Raw genomic sequence first — 27,173 nt, 5'->3', positions numbered from 1 at the left:
TTCACTTATTTGCGCAGTTATGGGGCCAAAACTGACCAAATAACTCAAGTATGTACACAGACTTACAGGTCAATGTTAGCGCCAAGAAAAAGCTGATTCCACATAGATGTCTACAGACCCTGTTCTATTAAACGCTTATACAAGCTGAGCCCCTGACAGAGTGGAGAGGGTGTCAGCAGTAAGTTTGTGTAGACGTCACTAATTATTTTGCCCTTCCTCTGATCCGTCAGAACAAAAAACAAAAAACCCAAAAAAAACAGATCCTGTTTGTGCAGCATCCGCCTTCACTCGAAGAGCATTTGGTCAGTAATCCATCTGTTAGATCAAATAAATAAATAAAAAGGATATTAAAACACCCCCAAAAAGTCAGTAATTTTCTCATTTCACCAAAGAACGGCTAATAAGTACTTTTTCCCTCTAATGCACGCCCACGTAAAACAGGGCTTTAGAACATATAACTGCACCGCTGAACATCAAATATATTTTTCTTTTTTCCTCTTATACACTCCACAAAAGGCTTTAAAACATACAACTGCACCGCTGAACGTCAAATATATTTATCTATTTTCCTGTTATACACTCCACAAAAGGCTTTAGAACATATAACTGCAACACTGAACTGCAAATAGGCCCTTATTTTTTTCCACTTATACACAACACAAAAGGCTTTAGAACATATAACTGCACCGCTGAACAGCAAATATATTTTTCTTTTGCCACTAATACAGGCCAAAAAGGGCTATAATTTTTGCACTTCACCACACAACGGCTAATGATTCCTCCGTATCCTTTCCCTACACCTTGAATAATTTTTCCCTGCACTTGTTAATCGTTTTTTTAGCACAATTAAGTTTTTCCTAGCACTGTCCCTAGCGCCTGCTGACGTCTCTCCTTGCACTAAGTACACTGTAAAATGGCAGAATCCAAGATGGCTGAGGCTATTTATAGTGCTGTGACATCACAGGGCTGATTGGCTGCATGCATGACATTATGGGTGATCCCACCTTCCCTGAGTTCCTTGCTCCATGTCCTTACATGTGCAGCAGCCATTTTAGGAAAAAAATGCAATTCATTACCATGAAGCGCGAGGAAATTCGGATTCGGTGCAAATCTAATTTTTTCTGAAATTCGGATCGAATTCCACTTTGACAACTTTGATTAGCTCAACTCTAGTCAAGATGAATCAGGCGTGGACCGCTTTTTTACTGGTTACCTGCCTCAGCTACTATTCTGATGCTGCCACCCTCCTGATCCCACACATCTGATGCCAAGTTTAATAGAACAGGTTCTATAGAAATCTATGTGGAATCAGTCAATTGGTGTAAAAGGAGTGCACTCTTTCATGCTACAGTAGGATCTTGGGCCTCTGCATGGTTCTTTATACCTGGCGCTAACATCGACTTGTAACATCGACACTTTAATTATTTGGACAGTTTTGGCCCCGTGACGGCCCAAATAAGTGAAGTGTGCAGTGATTCTAAGAGCGACGCCTGCAATCTGCATGTCATACTGACTGACAGTATTATTTCACTACCACAGCAGACTCACTATGCGTGTTACTGCAAGGCACAGTGTTCTACACTAGTGATAAGCGAGCACCAAAGTGTTCAGGTGTACGGTCTGAACACATCGCGAAATTTGTGCGCTCAGCCGAGCACCCGAATATAATGGAAGTCAATGGGAGACAACCAGGCACCCCCTGCTCGGATGAGGGGAGGGTGCCTGGAACATAGGAAAAGGTCTGAAAGTGATGGAAACACCTCTGAAATGATCAGGAACAGCAGGGGGACCATGTCTAGATGCATCTTGGACACGATGGTCTCAGTGCACTTAGCCACTTACCTGCAGGGACTGACGGTGAAAGCACCAGCGGTTCACGCAAAAATAAGGCCTGGAACCCAGGCACACGTACTTTAAACCCAAACATAACTGCACAAGACACAGTTCAGACAAGACAAACAGGAACCAGAACACAAGCAAATGCCTGGACCCCAATGCGGAACAACACATGGTGGTCAAAGGCAGAGCTGTTCACAAACTAGATGTCCTCCCTCTGGAGAACTCAGGAGTTCTCTCACCGAAGGCATAGAACTGGACTAGCAGATGCCTGTTCCCCATGTGGAGGTAGTCCATGGGCAAACTGTCAGAGCTGCACACAAGACATAGAACCGGACTAGCAGATACCTGTTTCCCATGCAGAGTTCATCCACCGGTAAACAGATAGCTGAACCCCAAAACACAGTACCAGGCAAGGTGACCTTGATGTCTTACTAGGTGGCCACAAAGACAGGGCAGGTGGAATAACCCCAGGTCAGGTGCATAGCTCCTGCACTCAGTAAGGCTAGAGTCAGACTGACCCAAACCCACAGCCAACAGGAAAACATAACCTCTAGTAGCCACACACAGACCAAGACTTTAACCTCACACGAACCAGGGGACATGGAGGGGAAGGCAAGGAAGAGACAGTAAACACACAGGCTGCCGTTACTACACATCGCCCCTGGCCACCAGCATACACGGAATCCACCGTAGCCAGTACGCCAGAGCGCAAACGTGAGCAACAAGGCAACCCGTGTCACTGTGAACTACATTGTGACACTAGGACTTGCTAGTTTCCAGCTGCTTCTTTTGACCTTTATACAGTATGTAACAAGTGTTCATTCTCTGCTTTTGTTTTTCTGCATGTTTCTAATTTATATAGCATCCAAAAGAACTGCACAATTAGAAAGATTATGGACCACTACAACTCTCATCATCACTAACGTTATGGACCACTACCACTAGGATTATGGACCACTACAACTCTCATCATCACTAACGTTATGGACCACTACCACTAGGATTATGGACCACTACAACTCTCATCATCACTAACGTTTTATGCAGATCTCTTCCGAGGAGGAATTCCCAGCGATGTTGTGAGCGATACACGAATACTGGCCGTAGTTCTCCTCATTGATATTTATGGTCAGGGTCTTCTCCATCTCATTCAGTAATATAGACCCATCCTTCATCCAGGTGTAGTGGGTTATATCAGGCCGGCTGCTCAGGAAGTCACAGACCAATTCAGAGATTTCATGTTCTTTCTTCATGGTGATGTGAACTCCAATTGCTGCATCTGCAGAAGGGAGAAAATATTTGTATGAACATATTTTATATTGTTTACATTTCATAATGCCATAAAAATATTATTGGTGACCCAACAGTAAAATGAGAGATCAAAAAATCACGTTTAAAAAAAAAATTACGTAAATAAAAATCACGTCAAAAAAAAGAAAAAAAGACCAAGATTACCTTACCAAGTAGGTATTTTCAGGGCATTAAAAAAATAAAATCATCCCTCGGACCTGCTGAAGAAAGATAGTTTTGTTAATACTTACCCGTCTTCCTCGCCGCCATTGTCGCTGTCTCTGCTGTACTCACACGGGCTAAAGGCTCTTCCGACTGTGTCCCAAGCAGATGTTTGTGCTTCTTTTCCATTTCAGCTACATGGTAGTAAATGCAGCAGAACAGGAAAAGAAGCGCACATATCTGTTCCGTACCTGAGTAGAAGAACTTGTAACTTGTGCTTTTGCAATGGAGATAGCAGCAGCTCAGCAGTCAAGTAAGTATTTAACCATCTTTACAGTGGGATGCGAAAGTTTGGGCAACCTTGTTAATCGTCATGATTTTACTGTATAAATCGTTGGTTGTTACGATAAAAAATGTCAGTTAAATACATCATATAGGAGACACACACAGTGATATTTGAGAAGTGAAATTAAGTTTATTGGATTTACAGAAAGTGTGCTATAATTGTTTTAACAAAATTAGGCAGGTGCATAAATTTGGGCACTATTGTCATTTTATTTATTCCAAAACCTTTAGAACTAATTATTGGAACTCAAATTGGCTTGGTAAGCTCAGTGACCCCTGACCTACATACACAGGTGAATCCAATTATGAGAAAGAGTATTTAAGGGGGTCAATTGTAAGTTTCCCTTTTTTTTAAATTTTCTCTGAAGAGTAGCAACATGGGGGTCTCAAAACAACTCTCAAATGACCTGAAGACAAAGATTGTTCACCATCATGGTTTAGGGGAAGGATACAGAAAGCTGTCTCAGAGATTTCAGCTGTCTGTTTCCACAGTTAGGAACATATTGAGAAAATGGAAGACCACAGGCTCAGTTCAAGTTAAGGCTCCAAGTGGCAGACCAAGAAAAATCTCGGATACACAGAAGCGACGAATGGTGAGAACAGTCAGAGTCAACCCACAGACCAGCACCGAAGACCTACAACATCATCTTGCTGCAGATGGAGTCACTGTGCATCGTTCAACCATTCGGCGCACTTTACACAAGGAGATGCTGTATGCGAGAGTGATGCAGAGGAAGCCTTCTCTCCACCCACAGCACAAAAAGTGCCACTTGAGGTCGGCTAAAGCACATTTGGACAAGCCAGCTTCATTTTGGAATAAGGTGCTGTGGACTGATGAAACTAAAATAAACTTATTTGGCCATAACAAGGGGCGTTATGCATGGACGAAAAATAACACAGCATTCCAAGAAAAACACCTGCTACCTACAGTAAAATATGGTGGTGGTTCCATCATGCTGTGGGGCTGTGTGGCCAGTGCAGGGACTGGGAATCTGGTCAAAGTTGAGGGACGCATGGATTCCACTCAGTATCAGCAGATTCTGGAGACCAATGTCCAGCAATCAGTGACAAAGCTGAAGCTGCGCCGGGGCTGGATCTTTCAACAAGAGAACGACCCTAAACACTGCTCAAAATCCACTAAGGCATTTATGAAGAGAAACAAAGTACAACGTTCTGGAATGGCCATCGCAGTCCCTAGACCTGAATATAATTGAAAATCTGTGGTGTGACTTAAAGAGAGCTGTCCATGCTCGGAAGCCATCAAACCTGAATGAACTAAAGATGTTTTGTAAAGAGGAATGGTCCAAAATACCTTCAACCAGAATCCAGACTCTCATTGGAACCTACAGGAAGCGTTTAGAGGCTGTAATTTCTGCAAAAGGAGGATCTACTAAATATTGATTTCATTTCTTTTTTGTGGTGGCCAAATTTATGCACCTGCCTAATTTTGTTTAAACAATTATAGCACACTTTCTGTAAATCCAATAAACTTCATTTCACTTCTCAGATATCACTGTGTGTGTCTCCTATATGATATACTTAAATGAAATTTTTTATCGTAACAACCAACGATTTAGGCTACTTTCACACTAGCGTTCGGGGCTCCGCTTGTGAGCTCCGTTTGAAGGCTCTCACAAGCGGCCCCGAACGGATCCGTCCAGCCCTAATGCATTCTGAATGGATGCGGATCCGCTCAGAATGCATCAGTCTGGCTCCGTTTGTCCTCCGCTCCGCTCAGCAGGCGGACACCTGAACGCAGCTTGCAGCGTTCGGGTGTCCGCCTGGCCGTGCGGAGGCAAACGGATCCGTCCAGACTTACAATGTAAGTCAATGGGGACGGATCCGTTTGAAGTTGACACAGTATGGCTCAATTTTCAAACGGATCCGTCCCCCATTGACTTTCAATGTAAAGTCAAAACGGATCCGTTTGCATTATCATGAACAAAAAAAAAAAATAATAATAATTTTTTTTTTTTTTTTTTTTTTTTTTTTGTTCATGGTAATGCAAACGGATCCGTTCTGAACGGATCTAAACGTTTGCATTATAGGTGCGGATCCGTCTGGGCACATACCAGACGGATCCGACCTAAACGCAGGTGTGAAAGTAGCCTTATACAGGAAAATCATGACGATTAACAAGGTTGCCCAAACTTTCGCATCCCACTGTATACAAGTCCTAGAGATACTTTTACATTTTTCATAATGCTCATAATGCCCCTGCTACTTATAAAGAAATGCACTTTGTGACAAAGTAACTAATCACAAAGCATTATTATTTTTTATTCGGCGAAGCAGCCGAAACAAACTTTTTAATAATTTGCTCATTACTAGTAACAGGTTGTATACATACAGTCCTGATCAAAAGTTTAAGACCACTTGAAAAATGGCAAACAATTGAATGATTTTCCTAAAATATGACGTAAAGTCATGATTTTATGAAAGACACGAAGGCGAGTATTGCTTAACCCTTTCTTTACTTTACACAATTAGCAGCAAAGAATTAACAACAAATCCACCAATGGGCATACAGCCCTCCCCCTAGCCACAGTATAAAGGGAACACCCCATAAGTCCTTCCTCCTCTTTCTTTGTCTTCATAACTCCACCAACGAACCAAACTGGAACCGGAACCAGGAGAACTCTAACCGGAAGACCAACATGTCTTGAACCACCGACTTGAAGAAAAGACGGCAAACAGAAATTGAAGAAGATCCTCTCCATTTTTCAACGAGTCTGATGAGATCAACCTTAAAAAGAGATAGAAAACAAACAGATAATCTCCAGCAACGTCAAAGCGTTAATCCTATTGATGTGACATAGCGTCAGACAAGGTAAGAAAAAGTTAATAATTCAACAATATCCACAATCGTCATAAATAACAATAATGACAGAAAACATTTATATAAGAAATATATACATAACAAATAAACCCCAGGGAGGGACAATACATGGGAGGGGCAATACTCGCCTCCGTGTCTTTCATAAAATCATGACTTTACGTCATATTTTAGGAAAATCATTCAATTTTATTTCAAGACACGGAGGCTTCATATTGCTAGTTTAAAGTCGATTCACAATAGAAGCGAAAACATGTGAATCTGGCCTAAAATAAAACTCCCTAAACGTGGAGACACGCGACCAGTCTGCCAGCTTCATGACGTCCTCAAGGCGCGCACCGGACAGAGTTAATGAAGTTGCGGAAGCGCCGCGAACAGAATGTGCCGTAAAAATGGAAGTATCTATACCAGAGAGAGACAAAATCCTCTTCACCCAACGCGACAGAGTTACCGCGGCAACCGGAGCAAAGGGCCTACGGAAAGAAATAAACAACTGGGAAGCAGAGGATGACCTTAAAGACCGAGTTCTGGACTCGTACTCCTTCAGACATGTAACTGGACAGACCGCCACAGCAGAAGGAAAAGAGGGATAAGATACCGAAGTGATATTTGTTTTAGGAAATATTGAATATTACCCCATCAGGAGTAAAGGACCGGGCGTCATGATCTAATGCCCGGACGTCCGAAACCCTTTTACAAGAGATCAGGCAAAAAAGAGTAACCAATTTAGCCGATAACTGGCGCAGGGATAAATCTTCATTGGAATGCCAAGATGACAGGAAAGATAAAACGGACGAAACGTCCCATGAGCTAGAAAACCGAGGCCTGGGAGGACGCGCAAAACGGGAACCCTTAAGTAACCGGCACACCAAAGGGTGACGTCCCGCAGAACAACCGTCAAAGCCCCTATGTCCGGAAGAAATAGCCGATCGAAAAACATTTATAGTCCGATAAGCTTTACCTTCTTCATAAAGAGAACTAAGAAATTGAACCACATTGCCTACAGCGGCCGTAGTGGGATCCAAGTTCCGAAGGCTGCACCAACCAGCCCAGGATCGCCAAGCTGTCCGATAGGCTCTTTTGTTCCCTGGGGCCCATGCGCTCTCCAATAGGAAAATAGCTGTCTCCGAAAGTCCCTCGGTCTGCCAGGACAACCCAACACTCTGCACGCCAGAAGACGTAGGGACCCCTCCAGTACCAGCGGATGAGGATGGTTCAGCGGATCCAGCAGTAGCGATGACCGGAGAGGAAGTAACCTGGGAATCTCCACCAGAATTTCCAACAGTTGCGGAAACCAAGACTGTGCGCTCCAGAAAGGAAGGATCAGCACCAGCTCCGAAGATTGAAGACGTATCTTGGCCAAAGTCCGAGGAATCATCGAGAACGGTGGGAATGCATACATCACGTCCTCCGACCAATGCTGGAGAAAAGCATCCACTGCCTCCGCGGACGGGTCCGGTCTCCAACTGAAGTATCTGGGTAGTTGGGCGTTCCAGCGTGACGCAAAGAGGTCGATCGAAAACGGGCCCCAGAGAGATTCGATGATAGAAAATATCTCCATGTCTAACCTCCAGTCGCTGGCGTCTGAGATGTAGCGAGAGTTCCAATCGGCCAGCGTGTTGTGTAGTCCCGGTAGGTACTCCGCCACTACCGAAACTCCATTGGACAGGCAATAATCCCAGAAATCCTTGGCCAGGTGTGTCAACATCCTCGAACGGGTACCTCCCATGGAATTGATGTACCGGACTGCTGAGATATTGTCCATGCGAAGGCGAATACAGGCCTTGGCCCTCCCACTGGTGAAGCTGCGGATGGCAAAGGAACCCGCCAGAAGCTCCAGAGCATTGATGTGCAAGTGGGACTCTACTGTGGACCAAGGACCTCCCGTGGAAACACCATCGCAATGGGCACCCCAACCGTGAAGGCTGGCGTCCGACTCTATCACTATATCCGGGCGAGGGCCGAACAGGGCCCTGCCATTCCAGGCAGAGAGGTTGGCAATCCACCATTCCCTTGCCTTGAGATTGATAACGGGACGGAACTGGCCTCCCTTTTTCTCCACCAGGAAAATACTGCTGATTACCCCTTCGTGATCGAGAGGGGCCGGTTCTACTGCCCCCTTGAGATACAAAGCCCGTAGCTCCACATTTAAAAGGTTTTGGGTTTTCTGTGAACGGACTGTTGGATACAGTGGGGATGGAAGCACCGGCGGGGCGACTAGCTCTATGTGGAACCCCTGAACCGTGGACAATACCCAGGGGTCGTTGGTAATGAGCGCCCAAGCATGAATAAAATGTTGGAGTCTGCCCCCTACACAGTTTTCCGAAAAAGGAAGAAGGGGAGGTAGACTTACCGAATTGGCGTCTGAGGTTTGGGTTTCCTCTGTAAGGTCTTCCCCGTCCGGAAGCACCAGGGGAAGGGAAGAAGGACGGTTGATGTCTCTGTTCATGGGTAGGCGGTCGGTATGACGAGAAGGAGCCTCAACCCGAACCTCGGGTCTGGAAAGAGGAACGGCCGGACAGGCGGCCCCTGGTACTGCCGGCCCTGGTGGAAACCCTACCACTGAATACCCTACGCATCGACGTTTGGGCTTTATCCAATGCGGTAAAGGTCCCTACGAACTTTCCTAGTTCCTTAATAAAGGGATCCCCAAAGAGGAAACCCTGGGCATCCTTGCCGGACTCCAACAAAGCCATATTGGTCAATTTTGGCTCAATTTTTAACAAAATGGCTTTGCGCCGTTCAATACTGAGGGAGGTGTTTGCATTACCTGCCATGCAAATGGCTCTTTGGGCCCAACCACGGAGTTCGTCCGGGTCGACCATTTGGCCTTCAGCCTTGGCGGATTCCGCCAAATCAAAAATCTTTGTTAAGGGCCCCATAATGTCAAGTAGCTTGTCTTGGCAAGCTTTTAGGGCCGAGTCTAGGCCTCTTTTGGGGCTAAATCCTGTTTTGGACAGGAATTGGACCATCTTTGGGTCCACGACCGGCGTTTCGCATACCTTATTGGGTATCGCCGGGCGAGGGCATTCTGCCCGGAGCTTGTTTCGTGCCTCCTTGCTGAGGGGCTTACGGACCATAGACTCTAAGTAATTAGAGATGTGGGGGGCTGGAAGCCATTCTGCGGACCTGGGGTGGTGTAAGGAGTCCGGGTCAAAAAGAGCCTCCCCTGCCGGATCCATAAGGGAAACGGAATGGGTCGAGTCCGCCGGGTCGACCTCTACCAGTCGCCGAGGCAAGGATGAAAAGGAGACAGATGTCCCCTGAGCAGGTGACACATCATCGTCAAATTCCTCTGAATCATTATAGGATTCAATCAAAGCCTCCTCCTCAGATTCACCGTTGGAATCAGAATCTAGCTCGGGGTGGGACCGAGCAGACTTCCAATGCCGTGCTTTTTTTGCCTGGCGCGGACAGGCCCTTTTGCGCGGCCGAGGCACGCTGTCATTGGATGGAACCAGGCCATCAGTCATAACAGTTCTGGAGGCATTAGGGGCTGGTATAGGCATGGGATTAGGGGCCACCGAAGATGAGGTATTGGCTATTAGGACCTGGGATATAGAGTGTGTTAACACTGATGACATAGAGCCCATGGCAGAGATAATGGCCTCAGAGATAGATCTCTGCAGAGTCAGGGCCTGCGGGTCAGATGGTACCGGGGTAGCCTCTCCTGTACATGGGATAATATCCATGTTCTGTGGGAGACCAGGGGAGTCCCCTTGAGAGGGGGTCCCAAGACGTCCGAAATCCCGCTTAAAGTAACGCGAGATCTCGGACGTAGCAGCCGGAGTGGCGGGAACGAACGGTAGGGGAAGATGAGATGGCGGCCGAGATCCCGCGAGACGCCGCGAGATCTCGGACGCGACGGAGCGGCGGAAGATAAGGTAACCGCCGGTATCGAGTCAAAGAGGATAAACACAGAAAATAGTCACAACAGACCCCCCGATCCTAAGGGAAGGGAAAAAGAGGGGGGGGGGGAGGTGGGAGAAACAGACCGGAGCCTGTAAGGAAAAATGGCAAGACAAAAACCTGCGCAGCAAAACAGTCAGAACAGACAATAAACCATAAGGGGGCAATAAATCACCCTATAATGGAATAAACAGTAGAATTATATATATAACCGTAATACCACCACCCCTGCAAGCAGGAGGGTGGAATACTTATCTTGTGCAGCAGCAAAGAAAGAGGAGGAAGGACTTATGGGGTGTTCCCTTTATACTGTGGCTAGGGGGAGGGCTGTATGCCCATTGGTGGATTTTGTTGTTTAATTCTTTGCTGCTAATTGTGTAAAGTAAAGAAAGGGTTAAGCAATATGAAGCCTCCGTGTCTTGAAATAAAATCCTATTTAGCATGGCTGGATCTTAAAAAGGTTCCTAGTAGAGCTTCAACATGCAACAAGAAGAAATGGGAGTGAGACAAAACATTTTTTGAGCATTCAATTTAATGAAAACAACGAATAAACTGAAACAGGCTGTTTTTCAGCTGATCAAAAGTTTAGGACCACAACTCCAAAAAAAAACTAAACCCCCCCAAAACAGAAATCCAACTTCCAAACAAGAACTCAGTAATGAGTAGCTCCGCCGTTATTGTTTATCACTTCCAAAATTCGTTTCAGCATGCTTGATGCAAGCATTTCCATGAGGTGAGTGGGAACATTTCTCCAAGTGGTGAAGATGGCCGCACGAAGGCCATCTACTGTCTGGAACTGTTGTCCATTTTTGTAAACTTCCCTTGCCATCCATCCCCAAAGGTTCTCAATTGGATTTAGATCAGGGGAACACGCAGGATGGGCCAAAAGAGTGATGTTATTCTCCTGGAAGAAGTCCCTTGTCCTCCGGACATTGTGTACTGTAGCGTTGTCCTGTTGAAAAACCCAGTCGTTACCACACAGACGAGGGCCTTCAGTCATGAGGAATGCTCTCTGCAACATCTGGACATAGCCAGCGGTCGTTTGATGCCCCTGCACTTCCTGAAGCTCCATTTTTCCACTGAAGCAAAAAGCACCCCAGACCATTATGGCGCCCCCTCCACTGTGGCGCGTAGAAAACATCTCAGGTGGGATCTGCTTGTCATGCCAGTAACGTTGGAAACCATCAGGACCATCAAGGTTACATTTTTTCTCATCAGAGAATAAAACTTTCTTCCACCTTTGAATGTCCCATGTTTGGTGCTCTCTTGCAAAGTCCAAACAAGCAGTTCTGTGGCATTCAAGGGGCTTCAAACGGCCGCTGGCTATGTCCAGATGTTGCAGAGAGCATTCCTCATGACTAAAGGCCCTCGTATGTGTGGTAACGACTGGGTTTTTCAACAGGACAACGCTACAGTACACAATGCTTGGTCTCAGATGCCGTCTGATGGTTATGGGGCTGTAGTCAGCACCAGTAAGGCCCTTAATTTGGGTCGAGGATCGTCCAGTGTCTTGACGGACAGCCAATTGGATCCTCCGGCTCAGTGCTGATGAATTTTTTTTGGGTCTTCCACTTGACTTTTTGGTTCCATAACCCTCATGATCATTTAAGAAATTCCAAATGACTGTCTTACTGCGTCCCACCTCAGCAGCGATGGCGCGCTGTGAGAGACCCTGCTTATGCAGTTCAACAACCCGACAACGTTCAAAAAGGGAGAGTTTTTTTGCCTTTGCCATCACAACGTGTGACTACCTGACAGAAAATGACAATGAATCCACATCTTTGCACAGATTTGGCCTTTTAAAGGCCTGTGGTCCTAAACTTTTGATCAGCTGAAAAACAGCCTGTTTCAGTTTATTTGTTGTTTTCATTAAATTGAATGCTCAAAAAATGTTTTGTCTCACTCCCATTTCTTCTTGTTGCATGTTGAAGCTCTACTTGGAACCTTGTTAAGATCCAGCCATGCTAAATAGGATTTTTTGCCATTTTTCAACTTTTGATCAGGACTGTACATAGTACAGGTATCTGCTTGTATATAGGGGATGGGCTGTATACATACATAGTACAAGTATCTGGTAGTATACAGGTAGCAGGTTGAATACATATATAGTACAAGTATCTGGTAGTATACAGGTAGCAGGTTGAATACATACAGAGTACAGGTATCTCTGTTGGGGCGGATTTTCCTCTACCCAGATAATTTCTTACAGCACAAGAATAGGGCTTCATGTCCCAGGTCACATTCCTCACTGTGATCTTCTGTCCTCTGTCTGGTAATTTGGTTTTCCCTTTGTACCATTCATAATCATCTACCTCAGGCTTGGAGAAGCTGTTACATTGTAACGTCACATCACTTCCTTCCATTAATTCACTGTTCCCAGTAATTGTGACATTCTTGGGGGCATCTGTGGATTAAAGTGAAAGTAGTGCAATGACTTACATGCAGAGACGAGCAAATTCCTTGAAATTATTTTAGGGTCTGATACTAACAAATCATAGGGATGACTCCATTCAGGTACAAATAAATTCAATGTAAATTACTCAGATTTCCCTAAAAAGTTGTCTATGACACTCTGGGGTCTCCTAAGACTGTAATGTATCCAACCCCTTCCAAACTCTCTAAAGTAAAGACAGCCTTAGTTATGTCAAAGTGACAGTGACATATATAGCTATGAGTAAATGTATATTTGCTGGTGGTAACAAATACATAGTAACATATTGCATAAGGCCGAAAAAAGACATTTGTCCATCCAGTTCGGCCTGTCATTCTGCAAGTTGATCCAGAGGAAGGCAAAAAAAAAAACTGTCAGGTAGAAGCCAATTTTTCCCACTTTAGGGGAATAAAAAAATTCCTTCCCGACTCCAATCAGGCAATCAGAATAACTCCCTGGACCAACGACCCCTCTCTAGTAGCTATAGCCTGTAATATTATTACACTCCAGAAATACATCCAGGCCCCTCTTGAATTCCTTTATTGTACTCACCATCACCACCTCCTCAGGCAGAGAGCTCCATAGTCTCACTGCTCTTACCGTAAAGAATCCTCTTCTATGTTTGTGTACAAACCTTCTTTCCTCCAGACGCAGAGAATGTCCCCTCGTCACAGTCACAGTCCTGGGGATAAATAGATGATGGGATAGATCTCTGTACTGACCCCTGATATATTTATACATAGTAATTAGATCTCCCCTCAGTCGTCTTTTTTCTAAAGTGAATAACCCTAATTTTGATAATCTTTCAGGGTACTGTAGTCCCCTCATTCCAGTTATTAGTTTAGTTGCCCTCCTCTGGACCCTCTCCAGCTTTGCTATGTCTGCCTTGTTCACAGGAGCCCAGAACTGTACACAGTCCTCCATGTGTGGTCTGACTAATGATTTGTAAAGTGGTAGGACTATGTTCTTCAAACACAAAAAGGGGGGAGGGGTCAGCACATCCCAATGCGCAGGTGCACGTCGCTAGTGTGGCTGCAAATATACATCTGACAAACACATAGTGCAACAGCACTCTACAAACCAAAAGTAGAGTACAAAAGTATATTACATTGTAAATGCTATGCTAATAACTTAGAGATGCTTAGCAAATACATTTTGTACAAAATCATTTGAGCCCGTCTGCCGCACGTGCGTCTTAGGACCCGTCTTATAGAGATCGCCTTGGCGTGTGGCAGACAGGCTCAAATGATTTTGTACAAAATGTATTTGCTAAGCATCTCTAAGTTATTAGCATAGCATTTACAATGTAATATACTTTTGTACTCTACTTTTGGTTTGTAGAGTGCTGTTGCACTATGTGTTTGTCAGATGTATATTTGCAGCCACACTAGCGACGTGCACCTGCGCATTGGGATGTGCTGACCCCTCCGCCCTTTTTGTGTTTGTAGTATTATATATGGGAGTGGTGGCTGACTCCTGTAGACAGGGTCGTGCACTCCCTTAGCCTCTTCTGCCTCACAGGCTGATTTTAATTAGCATGAGTATATAGTCTGCTCAGCATGCATGCTGGCATTTGTAGTCCCTGGATTCCATGAAGGCCATTTTCACTCCACACAGATATGGATCAACAGGGACCCAGCATGCATGTGGGACCTGCACTTCCTGGATTTCATGGTCGCTGTTATGGCACCCAACAGGTGAGCTTTAGTTTTAGGACCCGTCTTATAGAGATTGCCTTGGCGTGCGGCAGACGGGCTCAAATGATTTTGTACAAAATGTATTCGCTAAGCATCTCTAAGTTATTAGCATAGCATTTACAATGTAATATACTTTTGTACTCTACTTTTGGTTTGTAGAGTGCTGTTGCACTATGTGTTTGTCAAAAGGACTATGTTCTCATCACGGGCATCTATGCCCCTTTTGATGCAACCTATTATCTTATTGGCCTTGGCAGCAGCTGCCTGACACTGGTTTTCGCAGCTTAGTTTGCTGTTTATTAAAATTCCTAGATTCTTTTCCATGTCAGTTTTACCGAGTGTTTTACCATTAAGTATGTACGGGTGACTTGCATTATTCCTTCCCATGTGCATAACTTTACATTTGTCAGTGTTAAACCTCATCTGCCACTTCTCTGCCCAAGCCTCCAATCTATCCAGATCCCTCTGTAGTAGTATACTGTCCTCTGTAGTATATATACAGTATACTGTCCTCTGTAGTGTATATATACAGTATACTGTCCTCTATAGTATATATATATACAGTATACTGTCCTCTTCAGTGTTAATTACTTTACACAGTTTAGTGTCATCTGCGAAAATTGACACTTTACTATGCAAGCCTTCTACAAGATCATTAATAAATATATTGAAGAGAATAGGGCCCAATACTGACCCCTGAGGTATTCCACTAGTGACAGTGACCCAATCTGAGTGTGTACCGTTAATAACCACCCTCTGTTTTCTATCATTGAGCCAGTTACTTACCCACATACAGACGTTTTCTCCCAGTCCGAGCATTCTCATTTTATATACTAACCTTTTATGTGGTACATTGTCAAATGCTTTGGAGAAGTCCAGATATACGACATCCATTGATTCGCCGCTGTCAAGTCTAGAACTTACCTCCTTATAGTCTTTGTACACTGCAATTCTAAAAAATAACCCTTATTGTTTGCATATGCCTTCCCATGTTTATACTCACATGTTAGAATTGAAAAAAAAAAAAAAAACTATGGCCTGTTCTAAACAAGCAGTCTAAATTTTTTCCTTGTTTGGAGCAGCAATTAGTATCCATAGCAGCAGAACAGTATGGAAAAGGACAGACAAGGCAGGAAATGTACATCTATGTAGGGGTAGTAGTATCAGCAGTTGCAGTAGGTGTAGTAGTAGTTGTTGCATCAGCAATTACAGTGTGTAACATGGTGGACAGACAGACAGGAGTTGTGGCATTATCTGGTCATCAAGAAATAGCTTTCTTCAAATTAGCTTTCCTAAACCTATCTGACACCGGCAGATGATAGACAAGATAACTAGAGACGAGCGAATCGAAACTGACAAAGTGGAATTTGATTAGAATTTCAGGAAAAATTAGATTTGCGACGAATGCGAATTTCCTCGTGCTTCGTTGTAACGAATTACATTTTTCTTAAAATGGCTGCTGCAAGTGTGAGGACTGAGAACATGGTGCAAGGAACTCTGGGAAGGCAGGATCACCCAGATTGATATGCCTGCATGCAGCAAATCAGCAGCCAGCCAGCCCTGTGATGTCACAGCTAGAGTTGAGCGAACACCTGGATGTTCGCGTTCGAGAAGTTCGGCCGAACTTCCCGGAAATGTTCGGGTTCGGGATCCGAACCCGACCCGAACTTCGTCCCGAACCCGAACCCCATTGAAGTCAATGGGGACCCGAACTTTTCGGCACTAAAAAGGCTGTAAAACAGCCCAGGAAAGAGCTAGAGGGCTGCAAAAGGCAGCAACATGTAGGTAAATCCCCTGCAAACAAATGTGGATAGGGAAATGAATTAAAATAAAAATTAAAAAAATAAAAATGAACCAATATCAATTGGACAGAGGTCCCATAGCAGAGAATCTGGCTTCACGTCAGCAGAGAATCAGTCTCTTCATGCCATAGCAGAGAATCTGGCTTCATGTCAGCAGAGAATCAGTCTCTTCATGCCATAGCAGAGAATCTGGCTTCATGTCAGCAGAGAATCAGTCTTCATGTCATAGCAGAGAATCAGGCTTCACGTCACCCACCACTGGAAGAGGCCACTGTCACACATTTAGGCCCTGGCAACCAGACAGAGGAGAGAGGTCCCGTAACAGAGAATCTGGCTTCATGTCAGCACAGAATCAGTCTTCATGTCATAGCAGAGAATCAGGCATCACGTCACCCACCACTGGAACAGGCCACTGTCACACATTTAGGCCCTGGCACCCAGACAGAGGAGAGAGGTCCCGTAACAGAGAATCTGGCTTCATGTCATAGCAGAGAATCAGGCTTCACGTCACCCACCACGGGAACAGGCCACTGTCACATATTTAGGCCCAGGCAGCCAGGCAGAGGAGAGAGGTCCCGTAACAGAGAATCTGGCTTCATGTCAGCACAGAATCAGTCTTCATGTCATAGCAGAGAATCAGGCTTCACGTCACCCACCACTGGAACAGGCCACTGTCACATATTTAGGCCCCGGCACCCAGACAGAGGAGAGAGGTCCCGTAACAGAGAATCTGTCTTCATGTCAGCACAGAATCAGTCTTCATGTCATAGCAGAGAATCAGGCTTCACGTCACCCACCACTGGAACAGGCCACTGTCACATATTTAGGCCCAGGCACCCAGGCAGAGGAGAGAGGTCGCGTAACAGAGAATCTGGCTTCATGTCAGCACAGAATCAGTCTTCATGTCATAGCAGAGAATCAGGCTTCACGTCACCCACCACTGGAACAGGCCACTGTCACATATTTAGGCCCAGGCAGCCAGGCAGAGGAGAGAGGTCCCGGCCCAGAGAATCTCGCTTAATCTCAGCACAGAATCAGTCTTCATGTCATAGCAGAGAATCAGGCTTCACGTCACCCACCACTGGAACAGGCCACTGTCACATATTTAGGCCCAGGCAGCCAGGCAGAGGAGAGAGGTCCTGTAACAGAGAATCTGGCTTCATGTCAGCACAGAATCAGTCTTCATGTCATAGCAGAGAATCAGGCTTCACGTCACCCACCACTGGAACAGGCCACTGTCACATATTTAGGCCCAGGCACCCAGGCAGAGGAGAGAGGTCGCGTAACAGAGAATCTGGCTTCATGTCAGCACAGAATCAGTCTTCATGTCATAGCAGAGAATCAGGCTTCACGTCACCCACCACTGGAACAGGCCACTGTCACATATTTAGGCCCAGGCACCCAGGCAGAGGAGAGAGGTCCCGTAACAGAGAATCTGGCTTCATGTCAGCACAGAATCAGTCTTCATGTCATAGCAGAGAATCAGGCTTCACGTCACCCACCACTGGAACAGGCCACTGTCACATATTTAGGCCCAGGCACCCAGGCAGAGGAGAGAGGTCGCGTAACAGAGAATCTGGCTTCATGTCAGCACAGAATCAGTCTTCATGTCATAGCAGAGAATCAGGCTTCACGTCACCCACCACTGGAACAGGCCACTGTCACACATTTAGGCCCCGGCACCCAGACAGAGGAGAGGTTCATTCAACTTTGGGTTGCCCCGCAATATAATGGTAAAATGAAAATAAAAATAGGATTGAATGAGGATATGCCCGGAGTACAAGAATATATTGTTAAGGGGAGGTAGTTAATGTCTAATCTGCACAAGGGATGGACAGGTCCTGTGGGATCCATGCCTGGTTCATTTTTATGAACGTCAGCTTGTCCACATTGGCTGTAAACAGGCGGCTGCGTTTGTCTGTAATGACGCCCCCTGCCGTGCTGAATACACGTTCAGACAAAACGCTGGCCGCCGGGCAGGCCAGCACCTCCAAGGCATAAAAGGCTAGCTCTGGCCACGTGGACAATTTGGAGACCCAGAAGTTGAATGGGGCCGAACCATAAGTCAGTACGTGGAGGGGTGTGCACAGGTACTGTTCCACCATGTTAGTGAAATGTTGCCTCCTGCTAACACGTTCCGTATCAGGTTGTGGTGCAGTTAGCTGTGGCGTGGTGACAAAACTTTTCCACATCTCTGCCATGCTAACCCTGCCCTCAGAGGAGCTGGCCGTGACACAGCTGCGTTGGCGACCTCTTGCTCCTCCTCTGCCTTCGCCTTGGGCTTCCACTGGTTCCCCTGTGACATTTGGGAATGCTCTCAGTAGCGCGTCTACCAACGTGCGCTTGTACTCGCGCATCTTCCTATCACGCTCCAGTGTAGGAAGTAAGGTGGGCACATTGTCTTTGTACTGGGGATCCAGCAGGGTGGCAACCCAGTAGTCCGCACACGTTAAAATGTGGGCAACTCTGCTGTCGTTGCGCAGGCACTGCAGCATGTAGTCGCTCATGTGTGCCAGGCTGCCCAGAGGTAAGGACAAGCTGTCCTCTGTGGGAGGCGTATCGTCATCGTCCTGTGTTTCCCCCCAGCCACGCACCAGTGATGGGCCCGAGCTGCTTTGGGTGCGACCCCGCTGTGAACATGCTTTATCCTCATCCACCTCATCCTCATCCTCCTCATCCTCCAGTAGTGGGCCCTGTCTGGCCACATTTGTTCCTGGCCTCTGCTGTTGCAAAAAACCTCCCTCTGAGTCACTTCGAAGAGACTGGCCTGAAAGTGCTAAAAATGACCCCTCTTCCTCCTCGGCCACCTCCTCTTCCATCATCGCCCTAAGTATTTTCTCAAAGAGACATAGAAGTGGTATTGTAACGCTGATAACGGCGTCATCGCCACTGGCCATGTTGGTGGAGTACTCGAAACAGCGCAACAGGGCACACAGGTCTCGCATGGAGGCCCAGTCATTGGTGGTGAAGTGGGGCTGATCCGCAGTGCGACTGACCCGTGCGTGCTGCAGCTGAAACTCCACTATGGCCTGCTGCTGCTCGCACAGTCTGTCCAGCATGTGCAAGGTGGAGTTCCACCTGGTGGGCACGTCGCATATGAGGCGGTGAGCGGGAAGGCCGAAGTTACGCTGTAGCGCAGACAGGCGAGCAGCGGCAGGGTGTGAACGCCGGAAGCGCGAACAGACGGCCCGCACTTTATGCAGCAGCTCTGACATGTCGGGGTAGTTGCGAATGAACTTCTGCACCACTAAATTCAGCACATGCGCCAGGCAAGGGATGTGCGTCAAACCGGCTAGTCCCAGAACTGCAACGAGATTTCGCCCATTATCGCACACCACCAGGCCGGGCTTGAGGCTCACTGGCAGCAACCACTCGTCGGTCTGTTGTTCTATACCCCGCCACAACTCCTGTGCGGTGTGGGGCCTGTCCCCCAAACATATGAGTTTCAGAACGGCCTGCTGACGTTTACCCCGGGCTGTGCTGAAGTTGGTGGTGAAGGTGTGTGGCTGACTGGATGAGCAGGTGGAAGAAGAGGAGGAGGAAGCTGAGTAGGAGGAGGAGGAGACAGGAGGCAAAGAATGTTGCCCTGCAATCCTTGGCGGCAGAAGGACGTGCGCCAAACAGCTCTCCGCCTGGGGCCCAGCCGCCACTACATTTACCCAGAGTGCAGTTAGGGAGATATAGTGTCCCTGGCCGTGCTTACTGGTCCACGTATCTGTGGTTAGGTGGACCTTGCCACAGATGGCGTTGCGCAGTGCACACTTGATTTTATCGGATACTTGGTTGTGCAGGGAAAGCACGGCTCTCTTGGAGAAGTAGTGGCGGTTGGGAACAACATACTGTGGGACAGCAAGCGACATGAGCTGTTTGAAGCTGTCTGTGTCCACCAGCCTAAATGACAGCATTTCATAGTCCAGTAGTTTAGAAATGCTGGCATTCAGGGCCAGGGATCGAGGGTGGCTAGGTGGGAATTTACGCTTTCTCTCAAATATTTGTGAGATGGAGAGCTGAACGCTCTCATGTGACATGGTTGAGATGCTTGGTGAAGCAGGTGGTGGTGTTGGTGGTACATCCCATGTTTGCTGGGCGGCAGGTGCCAACGTTCCTCCAGAGGCGGAGGAAGAGGCCGAGGCGGCGGCAGCAGCAGCAGAAGAGGCCGAGGCTGCAGCAGCAGAAGAGGTAGCAGGGGGAGCCTGAGTGACTTCTTTGTTTTTAAGGTGTTTACTCCACTGCAGTTCATGCTTTGCATGCAGGTGCCTGGTCATGCATGTTGTGCTAAGGTTCAGAACGTTAATGCCTCGCTTCAGGCTCTGATGCAGCAGCGTGCAAACCACTCGGGTCTTGTCGTCAGCACATTGTTTGAAGAAGTGCCATGCCAGGGAACTCCTTGAAGCTGCCTTTGGGCTGCTCAGTCCCAGATGGCGGCGGTCAGTAGCAGGCGGAGTCTCTTGGCGGCGGGTGTTCTGCTTTTGCCCACTGCTCCCTCTTTTGCTACGCTGTTGGCTCGGTCTCACCACTGCCTCTTCCTCTGAACTGTGAAAGTCAGTGGCACGACCTTCATTCCATGTGGGGTCTAGGACCTCATCGTCCCCTGCATCGTCTTCCACCCAGTCTTGATCCCTGACCTCCTGTTCAGTCTGCACACTGCAGAAAGACGCAGCAGTTGGCACCTGTGTTTCGTCATCATCAGAGACGTGCTGAGGTGGTATTCCCATGTCCTCATCATCAGGAAACATAAGTGGTTGTGCGTTAGTGCATTCTATCTCTTCCACCCCTGGGGAAGAGCTAGGTGGATGCCCTTGGGAAACCCTGGCAGCAGAGTCTTCAAACAGCATAAGAGACTGCTGCATAACTTGAGGCTCAGACAGTTTCCGTGATATGCATGGGGGTGATGTGACAGACTGATGGGCTTGGTTTTCATGCGCCATCTGTGCGCTTTCTGCAGAAGACTGGGTGGGAGATAATGTGAACGTGCTGGATGCACTGTCGGCCACCCAATTGACTAATGCCTGTACCTGCTCAGGCCTTACCATCCTTAGAACGGCATTGGGCCCCACCAAATATCCCTGTAAATTCTGGCGGCTACTGGGACCTGAGGTAGTTGGTTCACTAGGACGTGTGGCTGTGGCAGAACGGCCACGTCCTCTCCCAGCACCAGAGGGTCCACTAACACCACCACGACCATGTCCACGTCCGCGTCCCTTACTAGATGTTTTCCTCATTGTTCCCGTTCACCACAATAAGAAAATTATTATTCGGGCCAATGTATTGAATTAAAATTCAGGCCTTTTTTTACAGACACCTAACACTGTCTGGCTATCTATTTAGGTACCGTATTACACTAATACAGGCACACCAGTAATGACAGATTTAGCTGAATATAAATTTGAGGCCTATTTTTTACATGCTGTGTGACAGATATACCTTTAATCACAGAATTAGACTTGTATCTGCACTGTAGCGTGTGTGTTAAGTTTTTCAGAATGACACTATCAGCACCTTGAATCTAAGATATCCTTTTTGGGATAGATTTAAAGTAGGCCTGATATAGCAGAAACTGCTAATTTTGAGAATGGCAAATTTGGGAATAGTTTTTCAACCCAGAACAAAAACTGTGCTTTTACGGTCACTAAATATAACTTGACCAGCTAAAACTGTACTGATTTGGAGGAATAGAAATGTCAGGCCTATTTTTTAGGCGCTGGGTGACAGGCTCAACTTGCCCCTGATGTAGTATATGGCCAAAAAATAACCACACTATTGATGGTTAAATGCACTTGGGTGACACAGGCTCAGCCTGCACCTGATGTAGTATATGGCCAAAAAATAACCACACTATTGATGGTTAAATGTACTTGGTGGTAGCTTGTGCTGGCGCACCACAAGCCACAAAATGGCCGCCCATCACCCCAGAAAAAAGTGATATAAAAATGCTCTGTGCAGCCTAAAAAAAGTGAGCAATTCAATATCAGCACTTCAATGATCCACAGCTGGAGATCGATCACAGAATGAAGTCTTTTGGAGGAGTTAATCTGCCTAATCTCGCCCTAACGTCGCAGCAGCAACCTCTCCCTATGCTTGAATCAGCAGAGTGACGTGCAGCGCTACGTGACCCAAGCTTATATAGAGGCTGGGTCACATGCTGCACTGGCCAATTACAGCCATGCCAATAGTAGGCAAGGCTGTGATGGCCTCTTGGGGCAAGTAGTATGACGCTTGTTGATTGGCTGCTTTGCAGCCTTTCAAAAAGCGCCAAGAAAGCGCCGAACACCGAACCCCAAACCCCAACCCGGACTTTTACGAAAATGTTCGGGTTCGAGTCCTATACAGTTCGGGTTCGCTCATCCCTAGTCACAGCCCTACACATACGGCAGCCATCTTGTATTCAGACATTTTACAGCATTCTGAGTGCAGGGACAGACGTGAGAAGGAACTAGGGACAGCAATAGGAAAAAACTGATTGTGAAAAGAAAACTGAAAAAACTATTTATAAGAGCAGGGAAAGGATAGAGAGGAATCATTTCACAGCATCTTAGTGCAGGGAGAGATGACAGGAGGCGCTAGGGACAGTGATAGGAAAGCGATTTACAAGTGCAGGGAAAGATTAATTGGGGTTCCAAATAGCCATTATACAGCTCTGTCATTCAAGCTATTTGTTCTTGGGCTGCAAGTGCTATGTTGAAAAGCCTTTAGTGGCTTATATCTATGGGGAAAAAAAAATAATATATATATATACGCATTTCACTGTTGCAGTTACTTGTGGTGAAAGCGATTACTGGCCTATTTCAGTACAAAAAGAAAAATATATTTGATGCTTTTAGGGTTGTTTTAACTTACTTTTCATTTATTTAGTTCAGCTAAAAGTATGTCTGACAGAAGTGCCAAGCCATGCACAGAGGAGTAGCAGAGGCCTAAATATTTCTGGCGCAGGCAGAGGTCGCAGCAGACTAAGGGGGCGTGGCAGCAGGGGTCGCAGTGAGAGGCCTGAGCTCCCGGTGTCATCTAGTGGTCATGTGTTAACCATCAACCCAGCGGTTCTTGATTGGTTAACTCGGTCATCCACTTCATCCCAAGTGACATTAGACACCCCCAGCCAACAGTCGGTAGGTTCGTCAGACACAACCCTTAGTTGGCATGGCCCGGGAGCAGGCCCTGTGCTCTCACCTGTCCTCAACCTGCCTCTGTCCTTTGCTGTTCCCTTAGCCACAGAAGTATTGTATGCTGTGGGCTCAGCTCCACTATACAGCGAGGAAGAGCAACTAGAGGACAGACAGCCGCTACTGCCCAGCCAAGATCTGGAGGAGACATCCGCCGCTTCCTCATGGCGTGGGAGCTGGTGTTTTGCGACCGGTCAGGCTCCTGACCCAGAGACCATTGAGGATAACATCAGTGACGTGCATACAGTACTAGATGATGATGAAGCCGATCACACTTGGGAGCCGAGTGAAGAAGGGGCTTCGTCATCATCAGGAGATTTGGGTGGCAACTTTCGCTTGAGGCAGCAGCAGAGCCAGCAAGTCCATACATAGTGTGGATATGGCAGCAGCAGCAGCATCAGGATACCACAGAGTGGCAAAGTGACATAGTGTAGAGATGGCAGCAGCATCAGGAGAACGCAAAATGACCCGGTGACAGAGTGGGGCGGTGGGTGGTAATACCAGTACCCACTGACGAAGGTAGGTGAAAGAATGAGCACATGGCATCAGATTTGTGTGGCATCAGGCGGGTGGCAGCATCAGCATACCCTAATACTATAAGGGTTTTCTGAGACGTTTATACTGATGACGTATCATTTGAATACATCATCAATATCTGATTGGTGGGAATCCAACACCCAGTACCTCCACCGATCAGCTGTTTGAGAAGTCACTGGTGCCTTCTCACAGCTTAGTTTAGGCCATGTGACATCATGTTCATCGGTCATATGGCCTAGGTGCAGCTCCGCCCCACTGGAGTGAATGGGACTGAGCTGTACTACTTAACATAGCTGCTGTACAATGTACTGCACAGTGCTTGGTCAGCTGTGAGAGCTGGTACCTTCTCAAACATCTGATCGACCTGGTTCCCTGGTGTTGGACCTCCATCAATCAGATTCTGATGACCTATAGGATAGGTCATAAGTATAAAAGTCTCAGAAAACCCTTAAAAGTGTAATTGTATGCAGTCCCCTATAATACGTACATTTGATGTTTAGTATTTCTGGTCTCTCCGTTTTTTGTCCATTAGGATACGTAGCAGTGCACTGAACTGAAGTCCCATCATCCAGATATGATGGAATATAGGTAAGCATTGATTCTTCTCTCCAGATTCCTCCAGTAATATCCACTGACTTGTTCTGAATCTGACCAGGCTTGTTCCATTGTAGAGAAGGAGGACTGGAGGGGCATGTGTGTTCTGCAGTACAGCGTATATTGGTGGCTTCTCCTTCAGTTAGAATTTGAGGAACATGAAGATCAAATTTTCCTAGAATGTCTAAACATGTTATCATAAATTAGTTATAAATGTATTGTTTTTAGATTAATATTAGAAACCACTATCAACTAGAACTGAGTTTAAAGAAACTGCATACACATATCCTTTTCCTGCAGACATAATCAACACTATTAAACCAGACATACTGCCTGGTATGGTTGATCATGCTGATTAAAACAATACCATTATTTTATCTGCATGTTAAACAGTGGCAGAGATATCTGCATGTTTGTTCATATGCAAAGGAGCATGTTGCATCCTCATAGGGGCTGAAGCACTGCTCTGTAACACTCCTATGTTCTGCACACCCCCTGCTTACCTTGACCGACAGGGCTAGACATCAGCATGCGGAGGCCAGTGCTGTGTTCTAGCATGTACTTATCATATACAATACTTACTATAGCCTTACCATGTTTATAATATAGGTTATGTAGGCTTGAAAGTCATTACATGTTATAAGTTTTTTACACATGCACAATATATCATTATAAAGAAACCAGTAATAGGAGGATTAGCACAGAGGGCAGCAGGTCCAGATGGACCAAGAGGTACCTGAGCAAGGTACCAGAGGTAGAGTCTTAGGCTACTTTCACACTAGCGTTCGGGGCTCCGCTTGTGAGTTCCGTTTGAAGGCTCTCACAAGCGGCCCCGAACGGATCCGTACTGCCCCAATGCATTCTGAGTGGATGAGGATCCGCTCAGAATGCATCAGTTTGGCACCGTTTGGCCTCCGCTCCGCTCAGCAGGCGGACACCCGAACACAGCTTGCAGCGTTTTCGTGTCCGCCTGGCCGTGCGGAGCCAAACGGATCCGTCCTGAATTACAATGCAAGTCAATGGGGACGGATCCGTTTGACGTTGACACAATATGGTGCAATTTCAAACGGATCCGTCCCCCATTGACTTTCAATGTAAAGTCAGGATTATACCATCAGATCGGAGTTTTCTCCAATCCGATGGTATATTTTAACTTGAAGCGTCCCCATCACCATGGGAACGCCTCTATGTTAGAATATACCATCGGATTTGAGTTACATCGTGAAACTCAAATCCGACAGTATATTCTAACACAGAGGCGTTCCCATGGTGATGGGGACGCTTCAAGTTAGAATATACTGAGAACTGTGTACATGACTGCCCCCTGCTGCCTAACAGGTGCTGCCAGGCAGCAGGGGGCAGACCCTCCCCCTCCTGTATTTAACTTATTGGTGGCCAGTGCGGGCCCCCCCTCCCTCCCCAGTATTAATTGTAACCAGTGCGGCCCCCCTCCCTCTATATTCATCGGTGGCCAGTGCGGATATTAAATATGAGCAGTGCGGTCTCCCCCTCCCTCCCTCCCCAGTATTAAATATGAGCAGTGCGGTCTCCCCCTCCCTCCCCAGTATTAAATATGAGCAGTGCGGTCTCCCCCTCCCTCCCTCCCCAGTATTAAATATGAGCAGTGCGGCCTCCCCCTCCCTCCCTCCCCAGTATTAAATATGAGCAGTGCGGTCTCCCCCTCCCTCCCTCCCCAGTATTAAATATGAGCAGTGCGGCCTCCCCCTCCCTCCCTCCCTCCCCAGTATTAAATATGAGCAGTGCGGTCTCCCCCTCCCTCCCTCCCCAGTATTAAATATGAGCAGTGCGGCCTCCCCCTCCCTCTATTCATTGGTGGCCAGTGCGGATTCAAAGTATTGTGATCAGTGCGGTCTCTCCCCCCCATCATTGGTGGCAGCGGAGAGTACCGATTGGAGTCCCAGTTTAAATCGCTGGGGCTCCGATCGGTTACCATGGCAGCCAAGACGCTATTGCAGTCTTGGCTGCCATGGTTACTTAGCAACAAATAGCAGCATTATACTTACCTGAAGAGCTGCGATCTATGTGACCGGCCGGGAGCTCCTCCTACTGGTAAGTGACAGGTCTATAGGCAATGCGCCGCACAGACCTTTCACTTACCAGTAGGAGGAGCTCCCGGACGGTCACAGACATCGCAGCTCTTCAGGTAAGTATAATGATTCTATTTGTTGCTAAGTAACCATGGCAGCCAAGACTGCAATAGCGTCTTGGCTGCCATGGTAACCGATCGGAGCCCCAGCGATTTAAACTGGGACTCTGATCGGTACTCTCCACTGCCACCAATGATGGGAAGGGGGGGGGGAGAGGCCGCACTGATCACAATACTTTGAATCCGCACTGGCCACCAATGAATAGAGGGAGGGGGAGGCCGCACTGCTCATATTTAATACTGGGGAGGGAGGGAGGGGGAGACCGCACTGCTCATATTTAATACTGGGGAGGGAGGGGGAGACCGCACTGCTCATATTTAATACTGGGGAGGGAGGGAGGGGGAGACCGCACTGCTCATATTTAATACTGGGGAGGGAGGGAGAGACCGCACTGCTCATATTTAAT

General features: G+C 46.9%; 1 protein-coding gene across 2 annotated transcripts in view; it reads right to left on the bottom strand.

Annotated features, from left to right (window-relative positions):
• Nucleotides 1-27,173, bottom strand: part of LOC120992188 (B-cell receptor CD22-like) — an 87,229-nt gene that overhangs the window by 34,572 nt on the left and 25,484 nt on the right. For both annotated transcript variants that reach the window (XR_005776936.1, XM_040420992.1), the window contains exons 4-6: nucleotides 24,493-24,783; nucleotides 12,534-12,785; nucleotides 2,876-3,118 (exon numbers count right to left, since the gene is read on the bottom strand). Coding sequence is in view for 1 of the 2 variants with exons in the window: in XM_040420992.1 (XP_040276926.1) it covers nucleotides 2,876-3,118; nucleotides 12,534-12,785; nucleotides 24,493-24,783 (786 nt within the window). In the remaining variant the exon portion in view is untranslated. The remainder of the gene's footprint in view (nucleotides 1-2,875; nucleotides 3,119-12,533; nucleotides 12,786-24,492; nucleotides 24,784-27,173) is intronic.

This window comes from Bufo bufo, chromosome 1, assembly GCF_905171765.1.
Source record: "Bufo bufo chromosome 1, aBufBuf1.1, whole genome shotgun sequence".
Taxonomy (NCBI): Eukaryota; Metazoa; Chordata; class Amphibia; order Anura; family Bufonidae; genus Bufo; species Bufo bufo.
Note: the sequence above shows the minus strand (reverse complement) of the source record. Positions and strands in the feature narration are given on the sequence as shown.